Consider the following 15,911-nt stretch of genomic DNA (forward strand, 5'->3'; position numbering starts at 1 on the left):
GATAAATGGCTTTCGCTTTGCATAGAGTTTTATCTTGCACTTACAGATGTAGCGACCAACTGTAGTTATTGACAGTGGTTTTCTGAAGTGTTCCTGAGCCCATGTGGTGATATCCTTTACACACTGATGTCACTTGTACTGTCTGAGGGATGGAAGGTCACGGGCATGCTGCTTACGTGCAGTGATTTCTCCAGATTCTCCGAACCTTTTGATGATGTTACGGACCGTAGATGGTGAAATCCCTAAATTCCTTGCAATAGCTGGTTGAGAAATGTTGTTCTTAAACTGTTGGACAATTTGCATTTGTTGACAAAGTGGTGACCCTCGCCCCGTCCTTGTTTGTGAATGACTGAGCATTTCATGGAAGCTGCTTTTATACCCAATCATGGCACCCACCTGTTCCCAATTAGCCTGTCCACCCGTGGGATGTTCCAAATAAGTGTTTGACTCAACTTTCTCAGTCTTTTTTGCCACTTGTGTCAGCTTTTTTGAAACATGTTGCAGGCATCAAATTCCAAATGAGCTAATATTTGCAAAAAATTACCAAGTTTTCCAGTTGGAACATGAAATATCTTGTCTTTGCAGTCTATTCAATTGAATATAAGTTGAAAAGGATTTGCAAATCATTGTATTCTGTTTTTATTTACCATTTACACAACGTGACAACTTCACTGGTTTTGGGGTTTTGTGCAAAATAGCACACTTAACAGAATGAAAGGAATAATTTGACTTTGGTTTTTCAAGATTGCATTAGGATTAAAGGCCTACTGAAAGCCACTACTACCGACCACGCAGTCTGATAGTTTATATATCAATGATGAAATCTTAACATTGCAACACATGCCAATACGGCCGGGTTAACTTATAAAGTGCAATTTTAAAATTCCCGCCACACTTCCGGTTGAAAGACTCCTTTGGATATGATTTATGCGCGTGACGTCACAAAATCCACGGAAGTGGTTGGACCCCATCTGACCCGATATAAAAACCTCTTGTTTTCTTCGACAAAATTCCACAGTATTCTGGACATCTGTGTTGGTGAATCTTTTGCAATTTGTTTAATGAACAATGGAGGCTGCAAAGAAGAACGTTGTAGGTGTGATCGTTCGGTGTATTAGCGGCTAAGTACAATACTTACAGCAACACAACAAGGACTACTTACTACGCCTAGCCCAGGGGTCGGCAACCCGCGGCTCTAGAGCCGCATGCGGCTCTTTAGCGCCGCCCTAGTGGCTCTCTGGAGCTTTTTCAAAAATGTATGAAAAATGGAAAAAGATGAGGGGAAAAAATATATTTTTTGTTTTAATATGGTTTCTGTAGGAGGACAAACATGACACTAATTGTTATAACACACTGTTTATATTAAACATGCTTCACTGATTCGAGTATTTGGCGAGCGCCGTTTTGTCCTACTAATTTTGGCGGTCCTTGAACTCACCTTAGTTTGTTTCCATGTATAACTTTCTCCGGCTTTCTAGGACGTGTTTTATGCCACTTCTTTTTCTGTCTCATTTTGTCCACCCAACTGTTAACGTTGTGCGTGAAGGCACAAAGGTGAGTTTTGTTGATGTTATTGACTTGTGTGGAGTGCTAATCAGACATATTTGGTTACTGCATTAATGCTAGCTAATCGATGCTAACATGCTATTTAGGCTAGCTATATGTACATATTGCATCATTATGCCTCATTTGTAGCTATATTTGAGGTCATTTAGTTTCCTTTAAGTCCTTTAAATGTATATCTCTTGACACACTATCTGTATGTAATATGGCTTTTAATTTTTTGCGGCTCCAGACAGATTTGTTTTTGTATTTTTGGTCCAATATGGCTCTTTCAACATTTTGGGTTGCCGACCCATGGCCTAGCCGATGCTTGCCACCAAACCCACGGATGAAGTCCTTCGTCGCGCCGTCGATCGCTGGAACGCAGGTGAGCACGGCTGTTGATGGGAAGATGAGGGCTGGCTGGCGTAGGTGGAGCGCTAATGTTTTTATCATAGTTCTGTGAGGTCCGGTTGCTAAGTTGCTAAATTAGCCTTAGCGTCGTTAGCAACAGCATTGTTAAGCCTTACCAGGCTGAGAATTTTTAACCGTGTAGCTACATGTACATGGTTTAATAGTATTGTTGATTTTCTATCTATCCTTCCAGTCAGGGGTTTATTTCTTTTGTTTCTATCTTCATTTGAGCACGATGCTATCACGTTAGCTCAGTAGCTAAGTGTGTCACCGATGTATTGTCGTGGAGATAAAAGTCACTTTAAATGTCCATTTCGCGTGCTCGACTCTCATTTTCAAGAGGATATAGTATCCGAGGTGGTTTAAAATACAAATCCGTGATCCACAATAGAAAAAGGAGAGAGTGTGGAATCCAATGAGCCAGCTTGTACCTAAGTTACGGTCAGAGCGAAAAAAGATACGTCCATCACTGCCTCTCCAGTCCTTCACTGTAACGTTCCTCATCTACGAATCTTTCATCCTCGCTCAAATTAATGGGGTAATCGTCGCTTTCTCGCTCCGAATCTCTCTCGCTCCATTGTAAACAACGGGGAATTGTGAGGAATACTAGCTCCTGTGACGTCACGCTACTTCCGGTACAGGCAAGGCTTTTTTTTATCAGCGAGCAAAAGTTGCGAACTTTATCGTCGACTTTCTCTACTAAATCCTTTCAGCAAAAATATGGCAATATCGCGAAATGATCAAGTATGACACATAGAATGGATCTTCTATTCCCGTTTAAATAAAACAAATTCATTTCAGTAGGCCTTTAAGTTAAATGTTGACCTTGAACAAAAGACTGACACTTTCATTGCGGAAAAAACAAACATTTCAACTGCAATTTGTAGTTCTTATTCACTTAGTGCAGTTCTTAGTCAAAAACATCTCCTCCGAGTGATGCGCCGTACTCCGCTTGTTTGGATTTTTTTATTTGTCTTACCTGTTCATACTTCATGTTGCCGTGTGCAGGCCAACTCGCTCTTATCTCGCATCTGACTGATGATCGGTCAGCTGCTGTGTGTCACCTTTAGAAGACGGCAGCCCCGGAAAACCGATCGGTGAGCAATCACGGGCGGTGGACAGGGACAATCTTCTGGTGCCTGGTGCTAGTGTTTGACTTGTCGCCATTCAATAGCGTGACATTATTTTCGGACGCTACAAAGCGCAGGAGACCAAAACTCCCTTTTAGTCTTTGGCCAGAGTCAGAAGTAAACGTTCAAGCAAAGGCTAGTTTCGGTTTCAATGACACTTATATTGGCCGAACGGATATACTCATTCATGAACGGATTGTTTATTTATTAGTGCTGTGAATCTTTGGGTGTCCCACGATTCCATTCAATATCGATTCTTGGGGTCACAATTCGATTCAAAATCGATTTTTTTTCTATTCAACACGATTCCTGATTCAAAAACGGTTTTTTTCCCGATTCAAAAGGATTCTCTATTCATTCAATACATAGATTTCAGCAGGATCTACCCCAGTCTGCTGACATGCAAGCAGAGTAGTAGATTTTTGTAAAAAGCTTTTATAATTGTAAAGGACAATGTTTTATCAACTGATTGCAATAATGTAAATTTGTTTTAACTATTAAATCAGGGGTCACCAACGCGGTGCCCGCGGGCACCAGGTAGCCCGTAAGGACCAGATTAGTAGCCCGCTGGCCTGTTCTAAAAATAGCTCAAATAGCAGCACTTACCAGTGAGCTGCCTCTATTTTTTAAATTTTATTTATTTACTAGCAAGCTGGTCCCGCTTTGCTCTACATTTTTAATTCTAAGAGAGACAAAACTCAAATAGAATTTGAAAATCCAAGAAAATATTTTAAAGACTTGGTCTTCACTTGTTTAAATAAATTCATTAATTTTTTTACTTTGCTTCTTATAACTTTCAGAAAGACAATTTTAGAGAAAAAAATACAACCTTAAAAATGATTTTAGGATTTTTAAACACATATACCTTTTTACCTTTTAAATTCCTTCTTCTTCTTTCGTGACAATTTAAATCAATGTTCAAGTAAATTAATTTTTTTTATTGTAAAGAATAATAAATACATTTTAATTTAATTCTTCATTTTAGCTTCTGTCTTTTCGACGAAGAATATTTGTGTAATATTTCTTCAAACTTATTATGATTAAAATTCAAAAAAATTATTCTGGCAAATCTAGAAAATCTGTAGAATCAAATTTAAATCTTATTTCAAAGTCTTTTGAATTTCTTTTAAAAATTTTGTTCTGGAAAATCTAGAAGAAATAATTATTTGTCTTTGTTAGAAATATAGCTTGGTCCAATTTGTTATATATTCTAACAAAGTGCAGATTGGATTTTAACCTATTTAAAACATGTCATCACAATTCTAAAATTAATCTTAATCAGGAAAAATTACTAATGATGTTCCATAAATTCTTTTTTTAATTTTTTCCAAAAGATTCGAATTAGCTAGTTTTTCTCTTCTTTTTTTCGGTTAAATTTTGAATTTTAAAGAGTCGAAATTGAAGATAAACTATGTTTCAAAATTTAATTGTCATTTTTTTCGTGTTTTCTCCTCTTTTAAACCGTTCAATTAAGTGTAAATATCATTAATTATTAATAATAACATAGAGTTAAAGGTAAATTGAGCAAATTGGCTATTTCTGGCAATTTATTTAAGTATGTATCAAACTGGTAGCCCTTCACATTAATCAGTACCCAAGAAGTAGCTCTTGCTTTCAAAAAGGTTGGTGACCCCTGTATTAAATGAACCAAAAATATGACTTATTTGATCTTTGTGAAAATATTGGACACAGTGTGTTGTCAAGCTTATGAGATGCGATGCGAGTGTAAGCCACTGTGACACTATTGTTCTTTTTTTATTTTTTTTATAAATGTCTAATGATAATGTCAATGAGGGATTTTTAATCACTGCTATGTTGAAATTGTAACTAATATTGATACTGTTGTTGATAATATTCATTTTTGTTTCACTACTTTTGGTTTGTTCTGTGTGGTGTTTGTGTCTCCTCTCAATTGCTCTGTTTATTGCAGTTCTAAGTGTCGCTGGGTCGGGTTTGGTTTTGGAATTGGATTGCATTGTTATGGTGTTGCTGTGTATTGTTTTGTTGGATTGATTAATTTAAAAAATAAATAAAATAAAATAAATTAAATTAAAAATAAAAATTTTAATAAATTAAAAATGAAAAAAAATCGATTAAAAAAAAAAAGAGAATCGATTCTGAATCGCACAACGTGAGAATCGCAATTCGGATTCGAATCGATTTTTCCCCACACCCCTAATATATATATATATATATATATATATATATATATATATATATATATATATATATATATATATATATATATATATATTAGGGGTGTGGGGAAAAATCGATGTGTGGTAAATGACTATTCTAGCTGCAAATGTCTGGTTTTTGGTGCAATATCTACATAGGTGTATAGAGGCCCATTTCCAGCAACTATCACTCCACTGTTCTAATGGTACAATGTGTTTGCTCATTGGCTCAGAAGGCTAATTGATGATTAGAAAACCCTTGTGCAATCATGTTCACACATCTGAAAACAGTTTAGCTCGTTACAGAAGCTACAAAACTGACCTTCCTTTGAGCAGATTGAGTTTGTGGAGCATCACATTTGTGGGGTCAATTAAACGCTCAAAATGGCCAGAGAAAGAGAACTTTCATCTGAAACTCGACAGTCTATTCTTGTTCTTAGAAATGAAGGCTATTCCACAAAATTGTTTGGGTGACCCCAAACTTTTGAACGGTAGTATATATATATATATATATATATATATATATATATATATATATATATATATATATATATATATATATAAAATATACACACCCCCCCTCACAAACACACACACACACACACACACCTCAATACCCTCAAGGTCTCAAGGTTGGCAAGTATGACGGTGGCATTGTTGTGTGTGGACACGGATAAGGTTAGGTGGGGTTTACCCTGGATAACCTTATCCGGCTTAGTGTAGAAGGGGCTTGATATCCCACCTGTAGGAGCAGACATGATGTATTGTACTCCTGTTTTTGACAGCATATGTGGGAACACCTGGCCCACAGCCACTCCCTCCGGCAGGGCTCCTTTTCATCGCTCTGCCCCCCCCCCACCCCCACCCTTCATCCTCCCATTCCATCCCATCGCGTCCCTTCTTCTTCTCTCAGCAGCTCGTCCATCTCTAGCTCCCTCCCCACCCCTCCTGTACTGGTAGAGGATGCAACAGTCGGGGTCGGTGGGGGGGCACAACAAGTCCACATCCCAACACACACACACACACGTGCACACACACACCGCTATTGGGAACGCATCCACACATGTCCATACCGCCTCTTCTGTCAACACGGTGAGCTGGAGTGGTATGCAGGCTGAATCTCCCGCTGGCTCGTTAAGGCCCGAGCAGAGCGATAAACGGCTTTAAGAGGAGAAAAAAAAACATGTTGTTAAAAGTCATGCTTTCTAGTCCCGTGTGGGACACGTCACGGCCCGCTGTTGTTGTGTGCTTGTCCTTTTGGATGGACTTTGGGTGGGGACGCATTCATGGTGCGGCACAATTCACCAAAGGGTGCAGTGGAACACTTGAGAGTAGGGTTGTAACTAGAGAGGTCCGATAATGGCTTTTTTGCAGATGTCCGATATTCCGATATTGTCCGACTCTTAATTACCGATTCCGATATCAACCGATAGCGATATATACAGTTGTGGAATTAACACATTATTATGCCTAATTTTGTTGTGATGCCCCGCTGGATGCATTAAACAATGTAACAAGGTTTTCCAACATAAATCAACTCAAGTTATGGAAAAAGAAATGCCAACATGGCACTGCCATATTTATTATTGAAGTCACAAAGAGCTTTTTTTTTTTTTTAACATGCCTCAAAACAGCAGCTTGGAATTTGGGACATGCTCTCCCTGAGAGAGCATGAGGAGGTTGAGGTGGGCGGGGTGCAGGGTTGTGGGGGGGTATTGTAGCATCCCAGAAGAGTTAGTGCTGCAAGGCGTTCTGGGTATTTGTTATGTTGTGTTTATGTTGTGTTACAGTGCTGATGTTCTCCCGAAATGTGTTTGTCATTCTTGTTTGGTGTGGGTTCACAGTGTGGCGCATATTTGTAACAGTGTTAAAGTTGTTTATACGGCCTCCCTCAGTGTGACCTGTATGGTTGTTGACCAAGTATGCTTTGCATTCACTTATGTGTGTGAAAAGCTGTAGATATTATGTGACTGGAATGGACTTTATTGTCATTATATTTGCATATAACGAGATTAAGGAGTCCAATTTAAGGTGCGGTAGTGGCAACAAATATGGGATGAAAATAAATTACACAAGAAGTAATAAAGATATCCTGTCCAATATACAAAACAATATACAAAATACTGTACAATATACAGAACAAGTGTCCTTACTTTGTGGACGCCGTCTGCTCCACACGCTGTAAGTCTTTGCTGTCGTCCAGCATTCTGTTTTTGTTGGTTTTGCAGCCAGTTCAGTTTTTGTTTCGTTTTGCATAGCCTTCCCTAAGCATCAATGCCTTTTCTTAGTGGCTCTGGCCTTTTGTTTATTTTTGGTTTAAGCATTATATGTGTGCAGTGTTTTAGTTCTTGCCTAATTTGGTGGCTTTTCCTTTTCAGAATAGAATAGAATAGAATGGTCTTTATTGTCATTATATGTGCATTTAACGAGATTAAGGACTCCAATTTAAGGTGCGGTAGTGGGAACAAATATGGGATGAAAATAAATGACACAAGAAGCAATAAAGATAAAACTAAGAATTGAAATAAATAGACTACTATCCAATAAAAAATAATAAGCAATCCTGTGCAATATACAAAACAATATACAAAATACTGTACAATATACAGAACAAAATACTGTACAATATACAGAACAAGTGTCCATACTTTGTGGACGCCATCTGCTCCACACGCTGTAAGTCTTTGCTGTCGTCCAGCATTCTGTTTTTGTAGGTTTTGCAGCCAGTTCATTTTTTGTTTCGTTTTGCATAGCCTTCCCTAAGCTTCAATGCCTTTTCTTAGCGGCTCTCGCCTTTTGTTTATTTTTGGTTTAAGCTTTATATGTGTGCAGTGTTTTAGTTCTTGCCTAATTTGGTGGCTTTTCCTTTTCAGAATAGAATAGAATAGAATGGACTTTATTGTCATTATATGTGCATTTAACGAGATTAAGGACTCCAATTTAAGGTGCGGTAGTGGGAACAAATATGGGATGAAAATAAATTACACAAGAAGCAATAAAGATAAAACTAAGAATTGAAATAAATAGACTACTATCCAATAAAAATAATAAGCAATCCTGTACAATATACAAAACAATATACAAAATACTGTACAATATACAGAACAAAATACTGTACAATATACAGAACAAGTGTCCATACTTTGTGGACGCCGTCTGCTCCACACGCTGTAAGTCTTTGCTGTCGTCCAGCATTCTGTTTTTGTTGGTTTTGCAGCCAGTTCAGTTTTTGTTTCGTTTTGCATAGCCTTCCCTAAGCTTCAATGCCTTTTGTAGCGGCTCTGGCCTTTTGTATATTTTTGGTTTAAGCATTATATGTGTGCAGTGTTTTAGTTCTTGCCTAATTTGGTGGCTTTTCCTTTTCAGAATAGAATAGAATAGAATGGTCTTTATTGTCATTATATGTGCATTTAACGAGATTAAGGACTCCAATTTAAGGTGCGGTAGTGGGAACAAATATGGGATGAAAATAAATTACACAAGAAGCAATAAAGATAAAACTAAGAATTGAAATAAATAGACTACTATCCAATAAAAAATAATAAGCAATCCTGTGCAATATACAAAACAATATACAAAATACTGTACAATATACAGAACAAAATACTGTACAATATACAGAACAAGTGTCCATACTTTGTGGACGCCATCTGCTCCACACGCTGTAAGTCTTTGCTGTCGTCCAGCATTCTGTTTTTGTTGGTTTTGCAGCCAGTTCAGTTTTTGTTTCGTTTTGCATAGCCTTCCCTAAGCTTCAATGACTTTTTTAGCGGCTCTGGCCTTTTGTTTATTTTTGGTTTAAGCATTATGTGTGTGCAGTGTTTTAGTTCTTGCCTAATTTGGTGGCTTTTCCTTTTCAGAATAGAATAGAATAGAATGGTCTTTATTGTCATTATATGTGCATTTAACGAGATTAAGGACTCCAATTTAAGGTGCGGTAGTGGGAACAAATATGGGATGAAAATAAATTACACAAGAAGCAATAAAGATAAAACTAAGAATTGAAATAAATAGACTACTATCCAATAAAAAATAATAAGCAATCCTGTGCAATATACAAAACAATATACAAAATACTGTACAATATACAGAACAAAATACTGTACAATATACAGAACAAGTGTCCATACTTTGTGGACGCCGTCTGCTCCACACGCTGTAAGTCTTTGCTGTCGTCCAGCATTCTGTTTTTGTTGGTTTTGCAGCCAGTTCAGTTTTTGTTTCGTTTTGCATAGCCTTCCCTAAGCTTCAATGACTTTTTTAACGGCTCTGGCCTTTTGTTTATTTTTGGTTTGAGCATTATATGTGTGCAGTGTTTTAGTTCTTGCCTAATTTGGTGGCTTTTCCTTTTCAGAATAGAATAGAATAGAATGGTCTTTATTGTCATTATATGTGCATTTAACGAGATTAAGGACTCCAATTTAAGGTGCGGTAGTGGGAAGAAATATGGGATGAGAATAAATTACACAAGAAGCAATAAAGATAAAACTAAGAATTGAAATAAATAGACTACTATCCAATAAAAAATAATAAGCAATCCTGTACAATATACAAAACAATATACAAAATACTGTACAATATACAGAACAAATTTCCTTACTTTGTGGACGCCATAATATGGGATACAAATAAATTACACGAGAAGTAATAAAGATAAAACTAAGAATTGAAATAAATAAACTACTTTCCAATAAAAATAATAACTAATCCTGTACAATATACAAAATACTGTACAATATACAGAACAAAATACTGTACAATATACAGAACAAGTGTCCTTACTTTGTGGACGCCGTCTGCTCCACACGCTGTAAGTCTTTGCTGTCGTCCAGCATTCTGTTTTTGTTGGTTTTGCAGCCAGTTCAGTTTTTGTTTCGTTTTGCATAACTGTCCCTAAGCTTCAATGCCTTTTCTTAGCGGCTCTGGCCTTTTGTTTATTTTTGGTTTAAGCATTAGATACCTTTTTACCTGCACCCTGCCTCCCGCTGTCGCCTCCATATTGTGATCACGACAAACCATGTTCCCGACATCTACAAAGCATATAGCTACCTGTTGCCACCTACTGACATGGAAGAGTATTACACGGTTACTCTGCCGAGCTCCAGACAGCACCGACACTCAACTACGGCACATTATTTGCAAATTGTAGTTACTGGTTTGCAAAACATTTTTTTTTACCCAAATAGGTGAAATGACATGATCTCCCACGGCACACTAGTGGTTGAAAAACACTTACCTAACAGACGCAATCCACATTTTGTAGATCAGCATTGCGTGTGCCATGATGTTTGCACGTGTTTTAGTACACGCAAACCTTTAGTAAATCAGGCTCTCAATATTATTTTTCCTACTGCGAGCTGAAGGGGAAAAACAGGATATTTGCGTGCAGCGCCAACATATTATACTGTATCTGATAACCCCACCGTGCGGAGCATCTGGCTTCTATTGATTCCTGTGTCGTCGCAGCTGCCACTTATCTCTCTGCTCTCAGTCGACCTCTTTTCCTCCTTCGTTTCTCGCCGTGGTCCAGGCAGACGCTCGGAGAGACTCGCTGGCTCGGGGAGAGGAAATTCCACTGGCGCGGCAAAGATTTCTGCTGCAGGATAACATGGCAGACGAGGCAATAACACAAGTTGTGAATGGAAGTGAGAGGGCCTGCGTCTTGGCCTCGTTTTGCACATGTGGCCACATCATTAGGGACACCTGCACAACTTGACATCAAAGAGCTGCATCAAATATTCAAGATTTTGTAATCCATCAGAAGTATTGATCTTTTGACGACAAAACCCAAAACCGGTGAAGTTGGCATTAATTCGTAAATAAAAACAGAATGAAATGATTTGTAAATCCCTTTTAACTTATATTCAATTGAATAGACTGCAAAGACAAGATATTTCATGTTCACACTGAGAAACTTAGAACATTAAGTTAGAATTTAATGGCAGCAACACATTGCAAAAAAGTTGTCACACGGGCATTTTTACCACTGTGTTACATGGCCTTTCCTTTTAACAACACTCAGTAAACGTTTGGGAACTGAGGAGACACATTTTTGAAGCTTTTTAGGTGGAATTCTTTTCCATTCTTGCTTGATGTACAGCTTAAGTTGTTCAACAGTCCGGGGGTCTCCGATGTGGTATTTTAGGCTTCATAATGCGCCACACATTTTCAATGGGAGACAGGTCTGGACTACAGGCAGGCCAGTCTAGTACTTGCACTCTTTTACTATGAAGCCACGCTGTTGTAACACGTGGCTTGGCATCGTCTTGCTGAAATAAGCAGGGGCGTCCATGATAACGTGGCTTGGATGGCAACATATGTTGCTCCAAAACCTGTATGTACCTTTCAGCATTAATGGTGCCCTCACAGGCCTTGGGCACTAATACACCCCCATACCATCACAGATGCTGGCTTTTACACTTTGCGCCTATAACAGTCCGGATGGTTCTTTTCCTCTTTGGTCCAGAGGACACGACGTCCACAGTTTCCAAAAACAATTTGAAATGTGGACTCGTCAGACCACAGAACACTTTTCCACTTTGCATCAGTCCATCTTAGATGAGCTCGGGCCCAGCGAAGCCGGCGGCGTTTCTGGGTGTTGTTGATAAATGGCTGTGTCTTTGCATAGTAGAGTTTTAACTTGCACTTACAGATGTAGCGACCAACTGTAGTTACTGACAGTGGTTTTCTGAAGTGTTCCAGAGCCCATGTGGTGATATCCTTTAAACACGGATGTCGCTTTTTCATGCAGTAGTATCTTGTCTTTGCAGTCTATTCAATTGAATATAAGTTGAAAAGGATTTGCAAATCATTGTATTTTGTTTTTATTTACCATTTACACAACGTGCCAACTTCACTGGTTTTGGGTTTTGTATATTACCGTAATTTCCGGACTATAAGCCGCACCTGACTATAAGCCGCACCAGCTAAATTTAGGGGAAAATACAGATTGCTCCATATATAAGCCGCACCCGACTATAAGCCGCAGGGTTTTGATGTGTAATTAGCGTAGTATATAGGGGTTCCTGCTACCTCGGAGGGGATTGTCGGGACAGAGATGACTGTTTGGGAACGCAAAGCGTCCCATTTATTAACAATAAATCTTTCATCTTTGACATGGCGAACAGCATTCGTGCAGAGTACAAATAATACAACGGTGCAAAGTAATACAAAGTGCTCGCCTGTACGTTATCAAAATAACCAGCCTACCGGTATATGAAAAGTCAGTCTTTAATCATTGTGTCATCGTCTTCCTCCTGCGTACTAAAACCACCGAAATCCTCTCCGTCGGTGTCGGAGAAGAACAGGCCGTAAATAAGCCGCACCCTTGTATAAGCCGCAGGGACCAGAACAAGGGGAAAAAGTAGCGGCTTATAGTCCGGAAATTACGGTACTTAGAAGGTTTTGTCCCGTGATGGAAGCTCAGTCCTTCAGTGCTACGGGTCGCATTACACTGGCCAGCTAAGACACACAAGTTTCCTGCCGATGACGCCAATCGTGAGAGTGACGCGGGGAAAGCAGCAGAGTTCACTTCTCAGTAGCGAACACACACCAAGTCTTTGTGTGGCTTTGAAAGGGACGCTGTGCTGTTTTTTTCCCCCCATGTTAGACTGGATGAGTGAAACCTGCAAAAAAATGGCAACCTCAGAGTCAATTAACCATTAGTAACAAGTAATTAGGGTTGATTATTTTCCATATAAAGGTGTTGTTTGCAACCTTGACGTGGATACCCAGAGGGCGCTAACTTTCCACTGTGTTTTAAGCATTACTGCTTTTGAGCACGTCATTTTTATTCAATATACAAAACCCAAAACCAGTGAAGTTGGCACGTTGTGTAAATGGTAAATAAAAACAAAATACAATGATTTGCAAATCCTTTTCAACTTATATTCAATTGAATAAACCTGCAAAGACAAGATACTCAACGTTCAAACTGGAACATTTTGTTATTTTTGGCAAATATTAGCTCATTTGGAATTTGATGCCTGCAACATGTTTCAAAAAAGCTGGCACAAGTGGCAAAAAAGACTGAGAAAGTTGAGGAATGCTCGTCAAACACTTATTTGGAACATCCCACAGGTGAACAGGCTAATTGGGAACAGGTGGGTGCCATGATTGGGTATAAAAGCAGCTTCCATGAAATGCTCAGTCATTCACCAACAAGGATGGAGCGAAGGTCACCACTTTGTGAACAAATCCGTGAGCGAATGGTTTAAGAACAACATTTATCAACCAGCTATTGCAAGGAATTTAGGGATTTTACCATCTACGGTCCGTAATATCATCAAAAGGTTCAGAGAATCTGGAGAAATCACTGCACGTAAGCAGCAAGGCTGAAAACCAGCATTGAATGCCCATGACCTTCGATGCCTTAAGCGATACTGCATCAAAAAGCGACATCAGTGTGTAAAGGATATCACCACATAGGCTCAGGAACACTTCAGAAAAGCACTGTCAGTAACTACAGTTCATCACTACATCTGTAAGTGCAAGTTTAATCTCTACTATGCAAAGCAAAAGCCATTTATCAACAACACCCAGAAACGCCACCGGCTTCGCTGGGCCCGAGCTCATCTAAGATGGACTGATGCAAAGTGGAAAAGTGTTCTGTGGTCTGACGAGTCCACATTTCAAATTGTTTTTGGAAACTGTGGACGTCGTGTCCTCCGGAATAAAGAGAAGAAGTTGGCACTGGTTTTAGGTTTTGTAATTATTCAAAGCAATAATGATAACATAAGCTAGTCGGTGTGTTACTGTTACAGTATATTTCATGGTCAAAGAAATATGACTTTGAACAAGTTGCCCTTTAATTAATGTTTTAATTAAGTTTTTTGTTTTTATATATGTCTTTCATATGAATGTTATTTTTTTGTCATTTAATTTACTAAATATTTAACATAAATACATTAATGAAAAATGCTAAGTTGTTATTAGAAATATTCCAAAAAATTATTCATTTATTGTAAAAAAAAATATTGGTTGGTAACCGTCATGTTTTTTTCCTTAAAAAATAATAAAATATATATATATATATATATATATATATATATATATATATATATATATATATATATATATATATATATATATATATATATATATATATATATATATATATATATATATATATATATATATATACCGGTGTATATATATATATATATTTTTTTTAATTTTATTTATTTATTTATTTTTTTAAAAATTTTTTTTATTTATTTATTTTTTATTTTTTTAAATTAATCAGTCCAACAAAATAATACACAATAATACAATAATAATACAATTCCAGCAACATTCAGAATAGCAATCAACAGAGCAATTGAGAGGACCCACAAACATGACACAAAACAATCCAAAAGTAGTCAAACAAAAATGAATAATATCTGCAACAGTATCAATATTAATAAGAATTCCAACATAGCAGTGATTAGAAATCCCTCATTGACATTATCATCACAGCCATTTATACAAAATTAAATAAAAACATTTAAAGAATGAACAATAGTGTCACAGTGACACATTGTGTCTAATATTTTCCACAAAGATAATAAAAGTCATATTTTAGGTTCATTTAATAGTTAAAACACATTTGAATATTATCATATAAATTAAATGCAGTTTTTTCTACTGCATTTCCTACTGATCCTTAAAATAATTTGATAAAAATAATTTTAAAAAATACTGGGTTTTTTTAATTTATTTATTTTTCTTATGACAAACCGCATTTGTATCATTATTTAATGTAATAAACTAGTATAGTATATCAACTCAATCTAAAAAGCTATTTGTTTATTTAGGCTCCAGCCACCCCACAACCCCGAGAGGGACAAGCTGTAGCAAATGGGTAGATAATTTGATGTTTAAATGTGTTGCATGCTTTTATTATGCTAATTACTAAAACATTCCAATAAGCTCCCTTTGAACATTACCCAAATTACTGTTGGTCTTCTCACCCATGTGACCACCGAGAACTGTGTAGCACCCACACATCATGTGATGTTGGGGCATCTCAATCCCCATTTAAGTCCTCATTGCACGTGCAATGTGTTATGTCTTCATTGCACGTGCATTGTGTTAGTGGATAAACCTCACGCTCGGCTGCGGCGACCTCCCTATTTGGTGCCGTCTGCTGGCACGTTTACAGGATACCTCAAGGCTACTGGAGCACACCACACGTTCACACTAACAATGTCAAGAGAAGCCCACAAAGACAAGGTATGGCAGATCTGTTGAGATCATATGATCGTTTTCAGTGTTTGGTGACCCTCCTCTCCTCGTCCTCGTTCATGCACTCACACACACCATGCAAAGCACACAGTGTCGCTTTCCAGCTGTCTTTGATCACACACTGACCAGGCTTTCAGTGTAATAGTTAGCAAGCAAACATGTCATTATGTCGCAGGCATGGTCACACCTAAATACAAACCCTGTTTCCATAAAAGTTGGGAAATTGTGTTAGATGTAACTATAAACGGAATACAATGATTTGCAAACCATTTTCAACCCATATTCAGTTGAATATGCTACAAAGACAACATATTTGATGTTCAAACTGATAAACATTTTTTTTTTTTTGCAAATAATCATTAACTTTAGAATTTGATGCCAGCAACACGTGACAAAGAAGTTAGGAAAGGTGGCAATAAAT

General features: G+C 37.6%; 1 protein-coding gene across 4 annotated transcripts in view; it reads left to right on the top strand.

Annotated features, from left to right (window-relative positions):
- Positions 1–15,911, top strand: part of LOC133642681 (septin-9-like) — a 175,751-nt gene that overhangs the window by 73,463 nt on the left and 86,377 nt on the right. Inside the window, exon 1 of one of the 4 annotated variants that reach the window (XM_062037031.1) lies at positions 1,800–1,930. The exons of the other annotated variants lie outside the window; for them this stretch is intronic. Coding sequence (XP_061893015.1) covers positions 1,870–1,930 — 61 coding nt within the window. The 5' untranslated portion in view covers positions 1,800–1,869. Of the gene's footprint in view, positions 1–1,799; positions 1,931–15,911 lie in introns of those variants that run through there. 4 annotated transcript variants of the gene reach the window in all.

The sequence above is a fragment of the Entelurus aequoreus genome, linkage group LG25 (assembly GCF_033978785.1).
Source record: "Entelurus aequoreus isolate RoL-2023_Sb linkage group LG25, RoL_Eaeq_v1.1, whole genome shotgun sequence".
NCBI lineage: Eukaryota > Metazoa > Chordata > Actinopteri > Syngnathiformes > Syngnathidae > Entelurus > Entelurus aequoreus.